Source organism: Myxine glutinosa, chromosome 7 (genome assembly GCF_964187855.1).
Source record: "Myxine glutinosa chromosome 7, kmMyxGlut1.1, whole genome shotgun sequence".
NCBI lineage: Eukaryota > Metazoa > Chordata > Myxini > Myxiniformes > Myxinidae > Myxine > Myxine glutinosa.
This window is the reverse complement of record NC_136267.1, coordinates 156,449,434-156,471,475: the sequence shown is the minus strand read 5'-3', so window position 1 is coordinate 156,471,475 and position 22,042 is coordinate 156,449,434. Positions and strand designations below refer to the sequence as shown.

At 41.2% G+C, this 22,042-nt stretch overlaps 2 protein-coding genes across 3 annotated transcripts in view; both read left to right on the top strand.

Moving 5' to 3' along the window:
• The window catches only part of LOC144892876 (uncharacterized), a 305,686-nt gene extending 292,111 nt beyond the window's left edge, over positions 1 to 13,575 (top strand). The window contains exon 3 of the mRNA XM_078781212.1: positions 13,528 to 13,575. Coding sequence (XP_078637338.1) covers positions 13,528 to 13,575 — 48 coding nt within the window. The remainder of the gene's footprint in view (positions 1 to 13,527) is intronic.
• Positions 1 to 22,042, top strand: part of LOC137431766 (inactive dipeptidyl peptidase 10) — a 707,001-nt gene that overhangs the window by 495,459 nt on the left and 189,500 nt on the right. For both annotated transcript variants that reach the window (XR_010985336.2, XM_068123461.2), the window contains exons 8-10: positions 15,185 to 15,305; positions 15,587 to 15,741; positions 19,851 to 19,954. Coding sequence is in view for 1 of the 2 variants with exons in the window: in XM_068123461.2 (XP_067979562.2) it covers positions 15,185 to 15,305; positions 15,587 to 15,741; positions 19,851 to 19,954 (380 nt within the window). In the remaining variant the exon portion in view is untranslated. The remainder of the gene's footprint in view (positions 1 to 15,184; positions 15,306 to 15,586; positions 15,742 to 19,850; positions 19,955 to 22,042) is intronic.

Here is a 22,042-nt window from a genome sequence, read left to right as displayed (position 1 = left end):
AAAAAAGGATATTACTTGATATATATATATTTTTTATATATATATATTTTTTTGTCATAAAAAGGACATTACTTGATACATATATATATATATTTTTTTATTAAAACGGACATTACTTTATATATATTGTCGTGCGAATCCCTCCGGTTAATACCAGGGACCGCAGAAGACCGAATTGATTTAAAGGAGGCGACGACCAAACACGGATTTTGCTATCAACTGTGGGAAGAAGAAGGGAAGAGGAAAAGGCGGCAATGCTAACCTAGAGCGAACCAACGGCAGCTCCGACCCTGCAGGGAATTAATAACCTTGAACAAACACAATTTTAAAATGCATGTTGTTGTTTGTTGTATATATATATATATATATATATATATATATGTATATATATATATATATATATATATATATATATATATATATATATATATATATATATATATATATATATCAAGTAATGTCCTTTTTTAGAAATAAAAAAAAAATATATATATATCAAGTAATGTCCTTTTTTTATAATAAAAAAAAATATATATATATAAATATATATATCAAGTAATGTCCTTTTTATATAAAAAAAAATATATATATATATCAAGTAATGTCCTTTTTATATATAAAAAAAAAAATATATATATATATCAAGTAATGTCCTTTTTTATAAACAATATATATATATATATATATGTCAAGTAATGTCCTTTTTTTATAAATAAAATATATATATGCAGTATATATGAAGTAATGTCCTTTTTGAAAAATAAAAATACATATATATATATGAAGTAATGTCCTTTTTTATAAGTATATATATATATCTATCTATAATTCCAGTAATCTCTGTACGTTTGTACGTTTTTCTGTGACCGCTGTTTCTCGACAACCACGGGTCCGATATACTTTTAACTTGCCAGGTATATTGCTGGGGACCCGAGGATGTGCCTTTTCAAGGTTTCATATTAATCGGACAATTACTTACCGAGCTATGTCCAAAAAACGATTCAACCAATCAGAGAGCAGCGAACTATCGCGTGTGCCGAACGTGGCGGACACACTCTGCCTCGGATGGCACATTTGAGAGCGTATTCATTTATTTCACGTTTGCAAACTATGTTGGCGTTAAACTATGTTTTAAAACTAATAAAAACGAATTTGCGATTCATTCGCTTTCCTGCGCGTTTGTGCACGCGATGGCGATTTCTTTACCAAACTCCGGAAGCCGTTCGCTTTGGACCAAACCATTTCATGTAAATAGAGGGGGGGGATTGTCACCGTACTCGCAAGCCGTTCGCTTTGGACCAAACCATTTCATGTAAATAGAGGGGGGGGATATAATTTTAGATATAGATATAGTACGGGCAATGCCCTAGTATATATAATATATATACTGTATATATATATATATATATATATATATATATATATATATATATATATATATATATATATATATATATATATATATAAAGACTTGTCATTTAATATGGAATATTTTTTTCGTGGGGGTGAACTTACTTTTCAAGATGACTTAGAACCAAAAGTTCATTGGAATTATGTTGAAATTATTCTAGATTTTGATAATGTGACCTTTAAAAGAAACAAAAAACACATTTGACATTTCGAAGCAAATGAATTGATCCTCGAAAGTGATGTAAACTGATATCAAACTCAATTCACGGACAGTACTGTGTTAAACTTCTGTACGTTTTCCAGAAGTGTCTCTTTATTTTGCACATCAGCCAATTTTTTTTTAAACCAAACAAAAGTTAAATTACGACTGGGATTACGGACAGTAAAACGACATTTCAGTACTTCGTGTAACCCCCACGAGCATTCATGAGAGCACGTACACGTCAAGGCATGCTGTTCACGAGATTTGCCAAGGTTTGGACAGGAATCGCTTGCCATGAAGTGACAATAGCCTGCTGCAATTCACACACAGAGGTTGGCTGCTGGGCCAAGTTGTCGATTTGATGCGTTAATTCTGCCCACAAGTTCTCTATCGGATTCATATCCAGGGATATGGCAGGCCACTCCATATGCTTTACACCATGGTCAGCAAGAAAGTGTTGGATCATGCGAGCACGATGAGGCCATGCATTGTCATCTTGGAAGACAAAGTTTCTTCGAAAGGCTGCACGAGCAAATGGAAGCAATGTTTCTTCCAGAATGGCCCTGTACTTGAACTTGTTCAGGTTTCCATTCAGAACAACCAGGTCAGTTTTGCCCCCTGCATGAAAAGCAGCCCAAACGGTCACCACAACACCTCCAGCTTGGACTCTTGGCACTATACAATCTTCGTTGTGGGCTTCATGCACTTGTCTGCACACTCGGACACGGCCATCTTGACGATAGACCAGAAATCTAGACTCGTCACTGAAGATCACGTGATTCCAGTGTCCTGGCTGCCATTGACGGTGCTCTCTGGCCCACTGCAATCGGCGCTGGCGGTGTTGTCTGGTCAGGCGTGGCTTTCTCAGGGGACGCCTGGCACGATAGCCTGCTTGAACCAGTCATTGGTTGACTAGCCTTCAGGATACAGGCACATTTGTCAGTTGCTGCCACTCAGCCCTAAGCCGATTAGGTGACTTGGTACGGCCATTGCGGACTAACCGGAGCAGCTGGCGATCATCCCTCATTGTGGTTCTGTGGGACGTCCTGGTCTCGGTATTGGAGTTGGGACATCCCTCTGAGCATTTCGTTTCAGGATCTTTGACACCTGACCTTGAGTGATGCCATACTGCCGAGCAATAGCACGCTGTTTCATGCCGGAATTTCGTAAAGCCACCACTCCATGACAAACAGCATTGTTGAGTTGACGGACCATCTCCAGAGGAAGCGGCAATAACTTTTTTAGACATGCAGTAGTTGTTTTCCACTAATACAGTACGCAACAACCCTCATATATCTGATTGTGAAGCCAATCGTCAAATGTACCTGTCCGTACATTTTGTCACGCCACCTGTGACATAATCCTGTTATTGATTTCTTGCTGCGACAGACAATCAGTGACATGGTTCTTTTAACAAAGAAATCACTGAAGTGTAAAAGAAACTCACCAGATTGATATACTGGGTTCCGAAAGTAAACACAATTCAAGAAAAAAAAAAATTCCATATTAAATGCCAAGTCTGTATATATATAAGTTCAAAACACACCTGGTCACAAGTGTGCCGCACTGACCGGGTTCTCAATCGAGGTCCTCAGCATCATCCCGTTTCGGCCCTTCAACCTCGATACGGTCAGCTAAGGTGGGCCAGCAGGGGCACATACACATCCACATGCAGCAACTGCACCTGGATGCATACATACCCCCACCCCCAGCCAGTGCGAACAACAACAACAACAACAACAACACATCCAGAATCCACAGCACCAAACAAACATGGTGGAACACTCAAAGACCCGCCTTTATACCATTCACCACTCACCAACAAAACACACCAGATCATTCATACACACACATACACACCCATACACACCCATACACACACAACACCAACCAACCAACCACCTACCCTTACATCATACACCACTCAACACACAAAAACACACACACATGCAAAAATTAATTCATGCAAAAACACACACCCTCACCCTCTCACTTATATACCCAAAATAAAAAATAATAATAGTTACAAAAAAAAAAAAAACTACACACACAACCAACCTACACCGTTCGACGTGCCTCCATAAACTTCCTCCATATCCAAAATGAGCCTTTCAAGGCAACCTGGGCCACCTTGTCACACATCCTCCTTCTTTCTGTCCCACACACTCCAAGCCTAGCAAGAAATGCAGAAAAGGTATTGCCAATATACCCTCTACACCCCACCTCAAATGGCTGACATGAAACTCGCCAACCCTTCTCCCGGCACTCTGCCTCCAGCTCACTGCCTCCGTGACAGTGCCTTTGACTTGTGCCGTGACAGTGCCTGTGACAGTGACTGCTCACTGCCTTTGCACAAAAAAGGTGCAAAAACAGATCCTAGCAACTACAGACCAATCAGCCTTCTCCCAATTATCAGCAAAGTCATGGAATCCATCATTGCTTCGGATATGAAATCTTTCCTCTTCTCCAATGGCTTGATCTCTGATCATCAATTTGGTTTCAGACCAGGTCACTCTACTCTGGACATGCTGCTTCTGCTGTCTCAACAATGGATGGAGGTCCTCAATGCCAAACAGAAAATTAGAGCTGTCTCCCTCGACATATCACATGCCTTCGATACGGTCTGGCACCCCGCTCTGCTCACCAAACTCTCCTCCTTTGGTATCCATGGAAATCCCACGCATGGCTGGCGGACTTCCTCTCTAGTCGTAGTCAACGTGTGGCCCTGAATGGGTTTCTCTCATCTCCTCTTCCTGTTCAGGCTGGAGTTCCCCAAGGCAGTGTTCTGGGCCCTGTGCTTTTTCTGGTCTTCATCAATGATCTCTCTGACTCTCTTGAAAATCCTCCCTATCTCTTTGCTGATGACTCCACTCTCTGCCGCTCCATTCCTCATCCCTCAGATCGGCAGTCTGCAGCCTCCGCACTCTCTGCAGACCTGGACAAAATCACAGACTGGGCAAACAAGTGGAACATGTCTTTCAATCCTGACAAATCTCACACTCTTACGATGTCTCTCTGAAAAGACCGACTGGACAACCCTCCCATCTACTTTCTGAATAATCCTCTCCAAGAAGTTCTGTCACTGAAGCTTTTGGGTCTCACTATCTGCCATGATCTTTCCTGGGAAAACCACATTTCCAAGCTGGCCTCCAAAGCCAGTCGCCGAATGGGCATCCTCCGTCGTGCGAAGTCCTTCCTTGGCACACCTGAGCTCCTCACCACATACAAGGCTTTCATCCGCAGCTCAATGGAGTACTGCTCTCCCCTCTGGGCTGGTGCTCCTGCCTCACACCAAGCTTGTCTTCAGCTGTTGAAACCAAAGCATTCAGAATCATTGGAATCTCCCGCGATGACGCTATCTCCGAGGGCCTTTCACTTACTCACCGCAGGCAGGTTGGTGGTCTTTCGGTGTTCTACCGACTCCTCTCCGGCCTTGCTCCCCCAGCTCTCTCTGGGCTCTGTCCCCCAAATATTCCTACAGGTCGCACAAGATCTGCCTGCAACCCTCTTATGGTTAAACTGCCAAAATCAAGACTCTCTGCTCACCTTCACTCCTTCATTCCTCTTTTCTCCCGCCTCTGGAACAAACTCCCTCACTCTCTTCAATCCCACTCCTCCCTCCAGGTCTTTAAAACGGCTGTTCACCCCCATCTCTTATCTTCCCCAATCCAAAACCTTGATCTTTTCTGCCCCCGCTAATTTCACCCCAAATCCACTTTTTGAGGTGTCGACTTCTTTCCTGGAAGTCCTTGGTGTCCTTGCGTTTTATACCTATCCTGCCCCGCCCCCCAGGCCCTCTCCCTCCCACACATCTCCCGATGTCCCTGCTCTCAAATGTTGTGTTTGTGTGCTTCCTCCCCTTCTCTCCCCATCTTGTCGACTGCTCCCCGTTTTTACATACATTGTTTGCTTGTTTGTTTGATAAATGTTAGCTCTTTCACGAGCCTCGAATCTGTATACAAAAAAAAAAAAACTGTACTTTCCTCTCTTCCTCTCGTGCACCTCCTCCATGTTCTCTTCCCAAGGTACCGACAACTCCCCTAAGATGACCTGTCTTGTTGCACTTGACCAAATGACAATGTCAGGCCGCAACCTTGTCACACAGATCTCCTCTCGGCATACCAATTGTGGCTTTAGATCTGCCACCACCTGCCAATCACAAGCATCTGACAGCCCTCTTGCTTTCCACCTCCTCCTCTTTCCACCGCTTACCACTTGGCCCTCTTTGACAAACCACACCTCTCCCCCATCAGTCTCCTTCTCCACTCTTCTCTCTCTCAATCTCAGCACCTCTTGTTGCACCATCTGCACCACCACCGCCAGCACCTGATCATGTCGCCACCTGTATCTTCCTGCTGCCAATCCTACTGAACATGCACTCAGTGCATGCTGCACCATTCCCACACCTTCACACAAATAACATCTCTCCTCCTGCAACAACCCCCACAATCTCAAGTTTACTGGTGACGGAAGCACATCATACGTTGCCCTCAACTGGAAATTCAACAATATTGGCTCCATCCTCCAAATCTCTTGCCACTTCAATATCCTCACCCGCACACCTTCCTAATTAGTCCAAGCACCTTGCTGTGCCTGACCGACTGCTTTCACATATCTCCCCTCCTCTTCCTTTCTTCTCACCTCCCACTCAACCATCTTCCTCCTCTCTTTCACACATGCCTTTCCCCATCGCTCATGCTCCATCCACCCCAAGCCATGCTTCCCATGCTGTACCATCCCCATGACCTCCTCCTGTTGCAACCGCTCCTCCATCTCGTCCACCTCTGCTCTTGCAATCCACTTCCGACTTCCCTTCTTCTCTGGGAGAGCATTCTTTACCACTGCATAACTTGAATCCCGCAACATCATGAACTCCCGCACCCTCAACACCTTAAACTCTTCGGGTAATGATGTCAAGGGAAACTGGAGTTTTCCACCCTGACCATAAAAGGCAATGTTCGTCAAACAGCGTGGCACTCCCAACCACCTCCTCACAAACCCGCTCATCACAACCTCCATCCTCTCTACATGCCCAATTGCAATATCATACATCATCAATGGCCACAATACTCGTGGCATCAACCCAAACTTCAAACACCATACCTTCAACTTACCTGGCAAACCACATCCATCGATCCTCTTCAAACCTCTCAAAAGCTTATTTCTGACCTCCTCCACTCTTCCCACATTATTCAACTCGACTGTATACCATCTTCCCAAACTCTTCACAGGGGCCTCTACCAATGATGGAACCACCTCCCCTCCCAGCTCAAACCTGTGCATGTTATCCACCACTCCTCGTCTCACGACCACACTCCTCGATTTTCTTGCTTTAAATGCCATTCTTGCCCACCGCATGAACCCTTCCAGTCGTCCCAGTACCTCTACTGCTGCATCAGCGGACTGTTGGACAACCTCTATATAAAAAAATAAAAATATATATATATGAAGTAATGTCCTTTTTTTATAAGTATATATATATATATATATATATATATATATATATATATATATATATATATATATATATATATATATATATATATATATATATATATATATATATATGTGTGTGTCAACTAATGTTCCTTTTTATAAAAGAATGTTATATATATATCCTTTTTGTGAAAGGGCATTCAAAGCACACACACTTAGGCTAAAAATTGGAGTGTTTGCACGCCTTATTGGCATGTGCGTTTATTCATTCAACATCCTAAGGCACGTTTGACATAAAAATTATACAAAAAAAAAAAAAAATCATTTGTGACTTGTCTTTTGTTATGAGAATAGCTTGATGTAGTAATTAAGGCATGATTATCTCGTTCATAGTATCTATTCTTGTTTTGCGATTTGATTGCTCATATATCTCATAGATATCTTCAAAATGAAATTCAAGGCAACCTTGACATGAAAGGAGGCAACTTTGACATATTCCCATACGACCCCTCCCAACTCTGCCATACCTGAGGTGATACGTACTTTGTTGAGGATTGAGATGAATATAATACAAATGTCGGAGGGCAGAATAAAGTCTCTGAATGGTTTACTTCATATCACCATTAGTGTACAGGAAGTGGGCAAGCCATATCTGGCACATGCATACATACACGCAACAGACCTAATAAAGTAGTTCCTTAATATCACTACTCTCTGCCCCCCACTTACTGCAGTTTTGGCTAATTACACAGTTCACCATAAGCAACGAATTTGACTGAGGTAATGGCCGAAACAAACTAACTCTTTGCAAAAAACGACCCTGAAATGTTTACTGTCCTTAATGTAAATAGACACAGCTGTATTTATATTCCCACTCAAAGAACAGTATGCAAAGATCCAGCATCCCCTGATACAACAACAACAACAACAGGCATTTTAAGGCCATTTTCCCTGCTGGAGCAGGGGTTAGCCTTGCGGTCCCCATGACTATCTTCTCCATTTTTTCCTATTTTCTACATCTCCCCTTGTTAACCCCCTTGCCCTCATTTCTTCTTCCACCATCTTTAGCCAAGTATTTCTCAGTCTTCCCCGTCCTCTACTTCCTTTTACATTCATTTCGATCTCTCTTCTCAACCAGTCACTTTCATCCTTCCTCAACATATGATCAATCCATCACAACCTGTTCCTCTTCACAGCATCAATCACAGGCTCTATTCCCATCATCTTTCACAATTCATCATTTGTCTTCCTCTCTCTCAACGATACTCCGCACATCCGTCGAACCATTCGCATTTCCACCCTTTCCAGCCTTCGTTGCTGCTCTACGTTCATTACCCATGTCTCGCTCCCATAAATCATAACACTTCTCACACATGCAGCATACACCTTTCCCTTCAGCTTCAGCGACACTCTCCTCCTCATCAGCACGCCACTCAGTTCCCGAAACCTTTTCCATGCACATCTCACTCGAGCAACCATTGCCGAGTCTGATCCACCTTCTCCATTCAGCATGTCTCGGAGGTAGCAAAATGTTTTCACACCTTCCAGCTTCATGCCGTCTCCAAGATCCAACTCAACATTTCCCCCATCTGCAGCTCCCTCTGTGCACACCTTACATTTGAATGTAGCTGCCACACTGGTAAATGACCCTCTCAGACCACTACATTTTTGATGAACCCACTCAGCGCGCATTGTACATTGAATGGAGTTCACTCCGACACCCTTCCTGCACACAGCACAGGGCCACTTCCCAGTTCTTTCCACCTCACCACATGCTTTACCACTTGCCATCACCTTCGTCTTTCCGATATTCACCTTCAGACCTTTTGTCTCCATACATTCCTTCCACTTGTTTCCTGATAGCAGCATCAAAATGGCAGTTTTTAGTTAATATCAACCAAGTACTTGCAGGATCATTACATAGTGCATATAACCTTTGTAATCTGTGTGTGATTGCTCACTTGCTAGTATGCAACTATAATCAATCGGCCAGGTGCTTTACAGGTAAAATTGTTTACACCATATAATATGCACCATCCTCTTGGAGGAAATGCTTATAGCTATACCATCTGATAGGCCTGTGCTGCCTTTAAAAACAGTATTATCCCAGGAAAATTCCATGTCCGTGTGGTGAACTACCACCAGATATGTCCCGGTACGTCGCCCATTTTATCTCATATTCATGTCCAGTGCTCACCTCATCAAGGCAGGACAGGATTGGTGTTTCTAAATCTTAAATTGGCCTTTTGTATATTTAATGGTGCAAGATAAACACTACAATTTCTGTCAGCATTGTCGGCCTACAGCTAGAGCATTCAAGATGTAGCCGAGACCATCAGTACACCACCATCAGTATGGTGTCAACCACATTCACCACTCCCTTGGTAAACATCAGGGGTAAAGAAAGATGGTGTAGTACCTGGGTGGAGGCCTACATATATCTTTATAACCCAACTATTCATCTCGCTCGCAATTGGTAGCGGAGCAATCAATTTTCGCTCACCTGATCAACTACCTGTGACTGCGATGTGAAATTCACTCAGCAAATCAATAACCCTTTGGGACGGGTTTGACAATTTATATTTGCAATTATAAAAGGCCTGGGTTCTTAGAGTTGAGGATGTCTGCGGGTCGTGGCTGAAATGTCCCCTGAGACTGTCTGCTCTTTCTTATTTACTGCGTACATCAGTGGAGTCGTACTGAGTACAAATTCTTTCGAATGTACAGTTCTTTATCTTGCAACCAACATCACCTGGTACTGCGCTGCTTCTAAATATGAGGCATTACAGGTATTATAACGCACAGGAAAACAAAATGTGCGAAATCAACGGAAGTTAAATTTCACAACAGATTCATATAATATCACCAGTGAGTCAAGCTGGAACGTATTACAACTAGAGCACAGCACTCGGTAGAGCGCAAACCTCCGCCAGGTTGAAAAGTCTAAATTTTGTATCCCACTGATAGGCCGGGATCTGCATCAGGAAAAGGTCAAAAGGTCAACATCGGCCAAAGGTCACCAACTTTGCTAAATTTCTAAAATCCTCAATTTTCATCAGATTGACCTGAAATCTAAAGAGGACTTGCATATCTGGTCACTGAATTCAACCACCAAGTATTTTTGAGGTCAACATAGGCCAAAAGGTCAACATAGGCCAAATTGCTAAAATCCTCAATTTTCATCGGATTGACTTGAAATTTGAAGAGGGACTTGCATATCTGGTCACTGAATTCAACCATCCAGTCAGTATAAGTATCCACCTACAACTCATCCACGCAGGATCTGCATCCGGACCTCAACCAAAATCTAATTGGGTTGTTGTTGTCACCTAACCAACTCATCCACCAACAACTCATCCACCCAGGATCTGCATCTGGACCTCAACCAAAATCGAATTGGGTTGTTGTCACCTCACCAACTCATCCACCTTCAATTCATCCACCCAGGATCTGCATCTGGACCTCAACCAAAATCTAATTGGGTTGTTGTTGTCACCTAACCAACTCATCCACCCAGGATCTGCATCCGGACCTCAACCAAAATCTAATTGGGTTGTTGTTGTCACCTAACCAACTCATACACCTACAACTCATCCACCCAGGATCTGCATCTGGACCTCAACCAAAATCGAATTGGGTTGTTGTCACCTAACCAACTCATCCACCTTCAATTCATCCACCCAGGATCTGCATCTGGACCTCAACCAAAATCTAATTGGGTTGTTGTTGTCACCTAACCAACTCATCCACCCACAACTCATCCACCCAGGATCTGCATCCAGACCTCAACCAAAATCTAATTGGGTTGTTGTTGTCACCTAACCAACTCATCCACCTTCAACTCATCCACCAAGGATCTGCATCTGGACCTCAACCAAAATCTAATTGGGTTGTTGTTGTCACCTAACCAACTCATCCACCTACAACTCATCCACCCAGGATCTGCATCCAGACCTGAACCAAAATCTAAATGGGTTGTTGTTGTCACCTAACCAACTCATCCACTTTCAACTCATCCACCCAGGATCTGCATCTGGACCTCAACCAAAATCTAATTGGGTTGTTGTTGTCACCTAACCAACTCATCCACCCACAACTCATCCACCCAGGATCTGCATCCAGACCTCAACCAAAATCTAATTGGGTTGTTGTTGTCACCTAACCAACTCATCCACCTTCAACTCATCCACCAAGGATCTGCATCTGGACCTCAACCAAAATCTAATTGGGTTGTTATTGTCACCTAACCAACTCATCCACCTACAACTCATCCACCCAGGATCTGCATCCAGACCTGAACCAAAATCTAAATGGGTTGTTGTTGTCACCTAACCAACTCATCCACCTTCAACTCATCCACCCAGGATCTGCATCTGGACCTCAACCAAAATCTAATTGGGTTGTTGTTGTCACCTAACCAACTCATACACCTACAACTCATCCACCCAGGATCTGCATCCAGACCTCAACCAAAATCTAATTTGGTTGTTGTTGTCACCTAACCAACTCATCCACCTTCAACTCATCCACCAAGGATCTGCATCTGGACCTCAACCAAAATCTAAATGGGTTGTTGTTGTCACCTAACCAACTCATCCACCTACTTTTGTCATAATCCATCCATAACGTTTTAAGATCCATGCTATACATCGGATTTGAGATCCATGCTATATATCGGTTTTGGCCCGATCTCTCAAAGGTGAAGAATCACTTTAAGGATTAAAATATTCTCGGATCCGGATTGGATCTCAATCCAAATTTAATGAAACCTTCCTTGTCACACATCCGACCTGTCCACCAAATGTCGTCCGAATCCATCCACAACGTTTTGAGATATCCTGCTCACAGACAAACAGACAATGATGACAATGCATGATTTTTGGGGCATCCAAAAGCATACTCAATGCAGGAATCACAAAAATGTTATTATATACCACATTATATCAGGATATAATTACATTTTACAAACTGAAGTTAAAACGCTATATTTGTACTATTATTTCAGTGTATCAGGTTGATTGGCTTATTTAGTATAAGACATTTTAATTTGGGTTTCAAGAATTATGAGCCAGCAATTTCAGATTATTTCATGAGTGTTGGAACTTCCTGCATGCGAGTTATGTCAAAGATCCTCCATGAGCGTTGAATTAATTGTTTTTAAAAATTGTAGATAATGAGATCATCAAATAATGGGTAAATTATTTGAACACACAATGGATTAACTGAAATCCATGAGGCTTTTGATTTTAAATAAGTTATTTCATATCATTTAAAAGAGGTTGATTGAAATCAAAGTTCAGCTTTCATTTGCGATCTTTGTGATGCTCAAGAAAAACCTATCTCCCTTTTTTCAGATGACTCCATATGGTGTCACTTGTGCCCCAATATAAGTCATTACAACCAGACCCCAATCCATCGAAAGGCCGACAGCAGCTACATCACTCTCTGCTGATGTGGAATTGATTAGACGCTGGTCTGATAAATGGATCATGTAATTCAATTCTAGCAAATCTAACAGTCTCACCATGTCATTCGAAAAGGATCATCAAACGAGCCCACATATCTATTTCCATCATCGGCTATGATAAGAAGTCCAATCTCTTGAACTTCTCAGCCTTGCCATTAGACACGACCTCTCCTGGGCCAACCATAGAGCAAAGATGGCCTCTGAATCCATGCGTGGACTGGGCATCATCTGCCATTCCAAGTCATTCCTTGAAATATCAGAACTACTCACAGCCTACAAGGCCTTTGTCCATATCTCAACGGAATACTGCTCTCTTCTATTGGCTCGTGATGCAGCATCACACCTGTCTGGGATTTTGTAGAATCTAAAGCTTGCAACATGATTGGAATCTCCAGGGGCCAAAACACAAGGCCTATTGCTCTTACATTGCAAACAGGTTGACAGCATCTTCGTTTTTGTATCGCCTCTCTTCCAGTTTAGCGTATCCTGCTCTGTCAGACATCCAACTATCTCCAGCTCCTACCGGATGCAGGTGTTCTTCCAGGAATCGAAGCCGAGTCAAACTCCAAAAAGCCAGAGATACAGCCCACCTGCACTCTTTTGGTCCTTCTTTTTACCGTTTGTGGAGCTGCCTTCCAGATATCTGCATTTCAATCATACTCCAACCAGGCAGTGCATCAACCTCTCATGTCATTCCCCATCTGTATATGCGATCTTTACCCCCAAAAACCAGACCTATAATCCAACCCTCCTAATTGCAGCTTACTGCGTTTCTTCCCTTTTCCTGTCATTCATTCCTTTTCTTGTACCCAACTGTGAGCGCAGTTTCTATTTGCATTCCCTTTTTACCTTGTTGTCTTTGCTCTTCCCTGAGCCGAGATCTTGCGTAAAAATATTTAAATGTATAATCCTTCGCTGTATTTTACGTATACTAAATGCCACTTTAAATGGCATTGCAATGTATTTATACTCTCAAGCAATCAGGTGCATTGTACCATCCTTATCCATGTAGATGAGCAAGATTATGAGCTTGCTCATCTCCATGGATAATAAGTTGTGATTATGAGCTAATTGGTTTTTTTTTCTTTGTTCTTTCTTCAATACATTTACTTTTTCTAAAAAATCCGCAATTAAAAGCTCAATGTTACTCCGTTGCAATGTCACCCAGGATTTTTGGCTTCTTACTTTTTACGGCAGAGCCCATAGGGCAATGCCATCTGGAACAGCGTTTGTCTGTCTGTCTGTATGTCCCTTCCGCAGGCATTTTGAAGGTTTATTTCCTTTAAAATTTGTTTGCTCTGCAACTGTTGGTCCAATTGATTTAAAAAATGTTCACCATAGAAGCGCATCCTCCTGTAGCTTTTTAATGATAATTATGACGTCATACGTCACGTGGTACCGGCGCCATCTGGAACAGCGTTTGTCTGTCTGTATGTATGTCCCTTCCGCAGGCATTTTGAAGGTTTATTTCCTTTAAAATTTGCTTGCTCTGCAACTGTTGGTCCAATTGATTTTAAAAAATGTTCACCATCGAAGCGCATCCTCCTGTAGCTTTTTAAATGATAATTATGACGTCATACATCACGTGGTACAGGCGCCATCTTGGAAAAACTGAAAAACTTTGCACCTTTATATCTACAAAACCACTCCATGGAAAAAAATTGAAAGGGCTCATTGTAAAGTACTCCCCCATGAGGAATAACATATGTTAATGATGATGTCATAAGTGCCTTCATTTTGACATCATAAATTGCCAAGTCGAATGCTTGATCTGATCGGTATGAAATTTATTGAGCATTATCTTGGGATAAATTGGTCAAGAAAAAAAATTGATGACGTCATTGCTCATGTAGTCGGCATCCATATTTTTCGGCATAGCCCTTAGCACAATGCCGTCTGGAACAGCGTTGTCTGTTCCTCCGGTGTATGTATGGATGTATGTCCCTCACAAAGGTCTGGTCTGTCCGTCAGTCTGTCAGTCCGTCCGTAAACACTTGCAAATTCTTCTCCGAAACCGCTGAAGGGATTGTGACCAAACTTGGCACAAATTCTATTTGTTGTGTTGTGACTAAAGTTTGTTCATGGCAATAAAAAAATCGGGGTCTAAGGGGGTTTACCGGGGTCAAAGTGGATCCAGGTTTGACCCCCAAAATATGAATTTGCTTTTTCCTCTGAAACTACACACACTATTCCGATGAAACTTGACCACAAGCTTCATTACCCATGATGTACCAAAGTTTCAGGTGTTTATGGACGGACGATGCGCCATCGCATAAGCTGCCCTGAACTTCGTTCCAGGTGAGCTAAAAATTGGGGTCTGAGGAGGTATACAGGGTTGGGGTGGAGGTTGCCCCCCAAAATAGGTATTTTTTTGTTTGTTTTATTTAAAGTTTTATGATTATGTTAGTATGATTCTACGTGCTACCCTGTCTTCTAGCAACCATTGAAATTGGTTTAAAATACCTTTAGTCAGTGTAGTATACTGTTTATTATACCAGGTGACCGCCAGGAGTATTGCCCCTATGTTTTTAGATCACCTGGAACCAAGTTAAGGGGAGACTATGTGATGGTTTAAGTTTAACCTCCAGTTGTTTTAATTGTTAATTAATGTTTGGATTATCCATTTGCAACTCACAGAACTATATTTTTTTGTATTTTTGTACTCATAGGTGTTGGTACACAAAAATAATTTGTACTACCAGGAAGTGCAAGGGGGATCTCTGACCCGTTTGACGCATTGGGGGAAAGAAGGAATGGTATATTGTGGATTGACAGACTGGCTGTACCAAGGTAAGTGTAGCGCTATGTGTATCACATTCTTTCACTGATCAGCTCTGTTTCTAAGATAGAATGAAATTGTTTCAACTAATCCTTAAACCACATACAACAAGCAAAATCTCAACCTCCACAAGAAATAATTTAATTATAGAAACCCCGTCATTTTATGCTCGGATAAATACTGTCAAGGAGCATTGCTGACAATATAATGTAATTGAAGGAATGAAAATGAGTATCATAAGAGGGAAGTTATTAATTTGCTTGAATAAACTGTGCGTGCAAACATCACACAGAGGAGGTGCTCCACTCTCGGAAAGCACATTGGTGGTCACCAAATGGTGGATCGCTTGCCTTCTTGGTGATCAACAACACAGGTGTACCAAATGCTGAGCTCCCTCGCTATACAGGGGGGCTGTATCCCAACAGCTACCGCTACCCATACCCTAAGGTACAAAATGCAACAATAGCATCTTCTCCAAGTGCACCACTTCATTAAATATCACTTTTCACTAATATTATCATCATCATCATCATGAAGTGAGTCGTTAGCATTCCGAGTTTTGAATCATTTACTTTTTGATATTTCATTGAATACACATGTGACAACATATTTTTGTTTGTAAATGTTTGTTTAGCAACCATTAATGGATTTCTTTATTAATCATTTCCTTGCCAATATTTGTATATCATTGGCTTTGCAGGAGAATGACAATTTTCTGACCTATGGCCATGTGCCTTATCATATCAAATGCTAGCAGGGGTACCCGGCATTGTCCTGTGTGGTTCTTTCTAATCCTGTGGCATTTGGAAGAAATCAAATTTTATTTAAAAAAAAAAATGTTTCAATTTTTTGTTTCTGGGGGCTTAAGACACTTCCCTATACCCACAAATGAATGGCGTAGGGGATCATTTAATATTATCAGTACCTTTCACTTAGCTAGCTATAAAGGCTTAGGAACTATAGAGCGAATAAAAGAAAAACCAAAACAATTCCATTTTCTTTTTCAAAATTTTCAAAACTTTTTTGAGTAAAACACTCACAGGCACTCACTGATGAACCTCTGAAAGTTTGACGAAGGTCAGTTTGGCCATCTCTGAGAAAGATGGCGACACAGACACAGACAGACAGATAGACAAACATCTATCCTACAGTATAGATCAGTGTAATGGCTGAAAAGACTATTCTTTTGATCATTGGATTACTCATTGACCTACCTGCAACCTGAATGGGGTGGGAGGGGGATGATGGGGTACTGAAAAATGTTTTGAAATATTAACAAATGAACAGATTGATGACATACTCACACCCTGCTGTAAGCTCCCTGGGGTATAGCTCCAGGTTCGTGAAAAATAAGCCCGATTGAGTGAAGTTAAGGACATAGGAAAGTTGGTGTTTATTTGTTTGATTACTGAATGAATAATATAGAGAAATGTATCCTTATTATTGAAGTTTTAGTGGAAAAGAACTTCCAGTGCTTCACATCGCTGTTGCTTTCACATCTGCCAATGTGGTGATGGATGCTGAGCAGATATGCTGATTTCATATTTGTTTGCCACTCTACTCACGGTTACACCATTAGCCTCAGGCCAGTGTGGAAAAAAGACTTCCTTCGTGTACCTCTTGTTTACATTCCATGAAGATGGTAGTACCTGAACTGCAAGAGAGAGTTGGCAAGCATGACAAACGTGGGAATGCACGGAGCGCGTCTTGTGTTTACACGTGACAATAAATATTGGGAAAAAGAAAATTTTACATCAGATTTTTATGTGGAACAGTCTAACGGTAACTTTTTGAAATTTTCTTTGTTGCATCTAAATGAAACATGAAACAAGAATGGCACTCGGTAGAGCGCAAACCTCCACCAGGCTGAACAGTTTATGTTTTGTATCCCACTGATAGGCCGGAACTGGATTCGGACCTGAACCAAAATCTAATCGGCTTGTTCTTGTCACCTAACCAACTCACCCACCAAGTTTAGTCATAACTCGTCCATAACTTTTTTTAAATATCATGTTGTGTATCGCTTTTCACCCGATCTCTCAATGGTGAAGAATCACTGAAAAATTAAATAATTCTAGTATCCGAATCCATATTAAGATCTTCACCAAAATCTAATCGAACGTTGTCACACACCCAATCTGTCCACTAAGTTTCGTCCAAATCCGTCCATAACGTTTTGAGGTATCGTGCGACATGTTGGTTTTAGCTCCATCACTCAATGGTGTAGAAGCACTTTAAAAAATTCCTTGATCTGGATCTGCATTGGAATATTCACCAAAATTGAATCAACAATTCTTCCTTGTCGCATGCGCAATCTGTTGGCCAAATTTTGTCCAAATCCGTCCATAACTTTTTGAGGTATCGTGCTATATGTTGGTTTTAGCTCCATCACTCAATGGTGTAGAAGCACTTTAAAAAATTCCTTGATCTGAATCTGCATTGCAATATTCACCAAAATTGAATCAACAATTCTTCCTTGTCGCATGCGCAATCTGTTGGCCAAATTTTGTCCAAATCCGTCCATAACTTTTTGAGGTATCGTGCTATATGTTGGTTTTAGCTCCATCACTCAATGGTGTAGAAGCACTTTAAAAAATTCCTTGATCTGAATCTGCATTGCAATATTCACCAAAATTGAATCAACAATTCTTCCTTGTCGCATGCGCAATCTGTTGGCCAAATTTTATCCAAATCCGTCCATAACGTTTTGAGGTATCGTGCGACATGTTGGTTTTAGCTCCATCACTCAATGGTGTAGAAGCACTTTAAAAAATTCCTTGATCTGGATCTGCATTGCAATATTCACCAAAATTGATTCAACAATTCTTCCTTGTCGCATGCGCAATCTGTCCGCCAAATTTTGTCCGAATCCGTCCACATTTTTTTGAGATATCGTGCTATATGTTGGTTTTAGCTCCATCACTCAATGGTGTAGAAGCACTTTAAAAAATTCCTTGATCTGGATCTGCATTGGAATATTCACCAAAATTGAATCAACAATTCTTCCTTGTCGCATGCGCAATCTGTTGGCCAAATTTTATCCAAATCCGTCCATAACGTTTTGAGGTATCGTGCGACATGTTGGTTTTAGCTCCATCACTCAATGGTGTAGAAGCACTTTAAAAAATTCCTTGATCTGGATCTGCATTGCAATATTCACCAAAATTGATTCAACAATTCTTCCTTGTCGCATGCGCAATCTGTTGGCCAAATTTTATCCAAATCCGTCCATAACGTTTTGAGGTATCGTGCGACATGTTGGTTTTAGCTCCATCACTCAATGGTGTAGAAGCACTTTAAAAAATTCCTTGATCTGAATTTGCATTGCAATATTCACCAAAATTGAATCAACAATTCTTCCTTGTCGCATGCGCAATCTGTCCGCCAAATTTTGTCCGAATCCGTCCACATTTTTTTGAGATATCGTGCTATATGTTGGTTTTAGCTCCATCACTCAATGGTGTAGAAGCACTTTAAAAAATTCCTTGATCTGAATTTGCATTGGAATATTCACCAAAATTGAATCAACAATTCTTCCTTGTCGCATGCGCAATCTGTCCGCCAAATTTTGTCCGAATCCGTCCACATTTTTTTGAGATATCGTGCTATATGTTGGTTTTATATCTATCACTTAATGGTGAAGAATCACTTTAAAATTATCTGATCTGGATCTACATTCGAATCTTCACTGCAATTGAATCAATTCTTCCTTGTCGCATCCACAAACTCTCTGCCAAATTTCGTCCGAATCCGTCCACAACTTTTTGAGATGTCGTGCTGTATATAGTTTTTGGCCCAATCTTCAAATGGTGAAGAATCACTTATAAAAAACTCTACTAGCCGGATGCAGATACAGACCTTCACCAAAATCTAATCATTTCGTCCTCGTCACATACGCAAACTCTCCGCCAAGTTTCATCCGAATCAATCCATAACTTTTTGAGATATCTTGTTCACAAACAGACAGACCGACAAACAAACAGACATACAGGGGGTGAAAACATAACCCCCATTCATCTGCGGTGGCAGAGGTAACAATGAAACAATTGTAACATTTCAGTCCTCTTTAATTTTGATGTCCGTTCTGACATCTTTTCAGATTCTTTCACAAAATCCTAATGAATTTTATAACTTATACTTATGGTTTATCAGCCACCCTCAGTTAAGTACCCCGTCATCCTTCCAAAGATTTTTTTTCCCCCTGTAATCATCAGGACTAGTGGAGAAACTTGATAACACATTATACGAAAGAGATAGGAAACCCAAGATAATGAACCAAAAGAGCACAATGAATCAAACTCGAGTCTTTTACCAGATTTGCGAATCAAATTAAGCTCTTTCGACCATTGATTGCATGGAGCTTTTCCTCTTATCCTCAGTGCCATTTATACGGCCTTCCTCATGAAAACGGTTGTGCTTAAAAACCAATTTGGTGGCTTTTAAGAACTTTTTCATGTTAAGTTATTCGATATGTATTACTGATGTCAAGATGGAGATTATCGTTGTTCAGAGGCACATGGCATTCTTAACAAGGATGCGAATGACTGTGCATGCAGGCGGGACAGCCCAACCCAAGTGTGCGGCTTTTCGTTGCCGGTCTCACTCCTCCATCACTGGATACTCTCACGGAACTGCTCCCACCTCTTGCCCTCCGACATCAGTGAGCATTGTGCCTGCTGCCACACTCTGGTCACATGTCTTTGGGAGTTAATTTGGTGCTTGGGGCTAAATCTATAATCCTTATACGGCTTATGCTTAATAGGAAGAAATTTACTGTGGCTACTGGCAGCCTTTTTGAAGTGAGGAAAGCCACATAACCCATGTCTTAGTGTTCTTGCCATCAAAAGAAATCGGTGCCCTTGCAGTGAGTTTCTATCACTATATCATTGGTGTTTATGAAAACATATAACTTTGCATCATCACAATGCCCTCTTGTGATTTCGTACGTACACATTTGGCTTCGTTCCATGTCAGGCTGTTATAAAGAAAATGTTTGTTTTGAATCAGTGTTTTTCATGTATTAGCAGCTGAGACAATTTTACCTCCGGAACCGAAGGTGCATGGAGGTTATGTTTTCACCCCTGTCTGTCTGTTTGTCTGTGAGCAGGAAATCTCAAAATGGTACAGACAGATTTTCACAATTTTTTTTACAGGCAAGGATCAATGGTGACATGAATTGTGTGACGAGGATGAATTGTTCAGATTTTGGTGAAGATCCGGATCTGTATCTGGATCCGAGAATTTTTTAAGTGATTCTTCACCATTGAGTGATGACCATACACACAAAGTTATGAATTATGTGCAACTAGAAGGAAGTTATCCTTATTTAAACGTGTAATTCAAAATACCTCTCACTGCGTAATTAAAAACACCTCCCTATACTGGAAAACGTGGGGACAGGAATACAGTACTGGGAATGGTGAGGACTTGTAATACCCTCTCCCACCTGGAGTGGTGCTACACGATACACATTTACAAAGAAATTTGTGTCCTCCACTCCCTGCCCCCCAAAACCCGGCTAGCTAAACATCTGAGAGGAGAGTTCGTATAACTCAAGGCCACCACTTATTAACTCAACTCAACACACCACTTTATTATGCCATATATCTGCACAAACAATCCCCACAACACATTGAAACATACCACAACACACCTCAGTGCACACAAGACCACAAACCACTACACATCAGCACACCACACCACACTCAACATGCCACACACCACAGAACCACACACATCAACACTATACACTCAACAAATCAACACACCATAACTCCAACCCGGCATTTTGACACCCCTTAATTATGCTTTTCACACCAGCGAAATAAATGGTTTGTGTGCGTAGATTTTCGTTTTAACCTGACTTGTCGCACCAGTAAACACATCCCTTTATCTGGGCGGTGTATAGTGCCACAGATCGGTGCCGCATTCAGTCCCAAATTAATTTAAAAAATAACCCGATGTACAGACATGAAGCAAAAGCATGCATATGCACTTGTGTGTGTGTGTGTGTGTATATATATATATATATATATATATATATATATATATATATATATATATATATATATATATATATATATATATATATATATATATATATATATATATATATATATACACATATATACAGACTTGGCATTTAATATGGAATATTTTTTTTGTGGGGGTGAACTTACTTTTCAAGAAGTCTTAGAACCAAAAGTTCATTGGAATTATGTTGAAATTATTCTAGATTTTGTTAATGTGATCTTTAAAAGAAACAAAAACCACATTTGACATTTCGAAACAAATAAATTGATCCTTGAAAGTGATGTAAACTGATATCGAACTCAATTAATGGACAGTACTGTGTTAAACTTCTGTACGTTTTCCAGAAGTATCTCTTTATTTTGCACATTAGCCAAAAAAATTTTAAACAAAAACAAAAGTTAAATTACGACTGGGATTACGGACAGTAAAATTACAGTTCAGTACTTCGTGTAACCCCCACGAGCATTCAGGAGAGCACGTACACATTGAGGCATGCTGTTCACGAGATTTGCCAAGGTTTGGACAGGAATCGCTTGCCATGCAGTGACAATAGCCTGCTGCAATTCACGCACAGAGGTCAGCTGCTGGTCCAAGTGGTCGATTTGACGCGTTCATTCTGCCCACAAGTTCTCTATCGGATTCATATCCGGGGACATGGCAGGCCACTCCATATGCTCTACACCACGGTCAGCAAGAAAGTGTTGGATCATGCGAG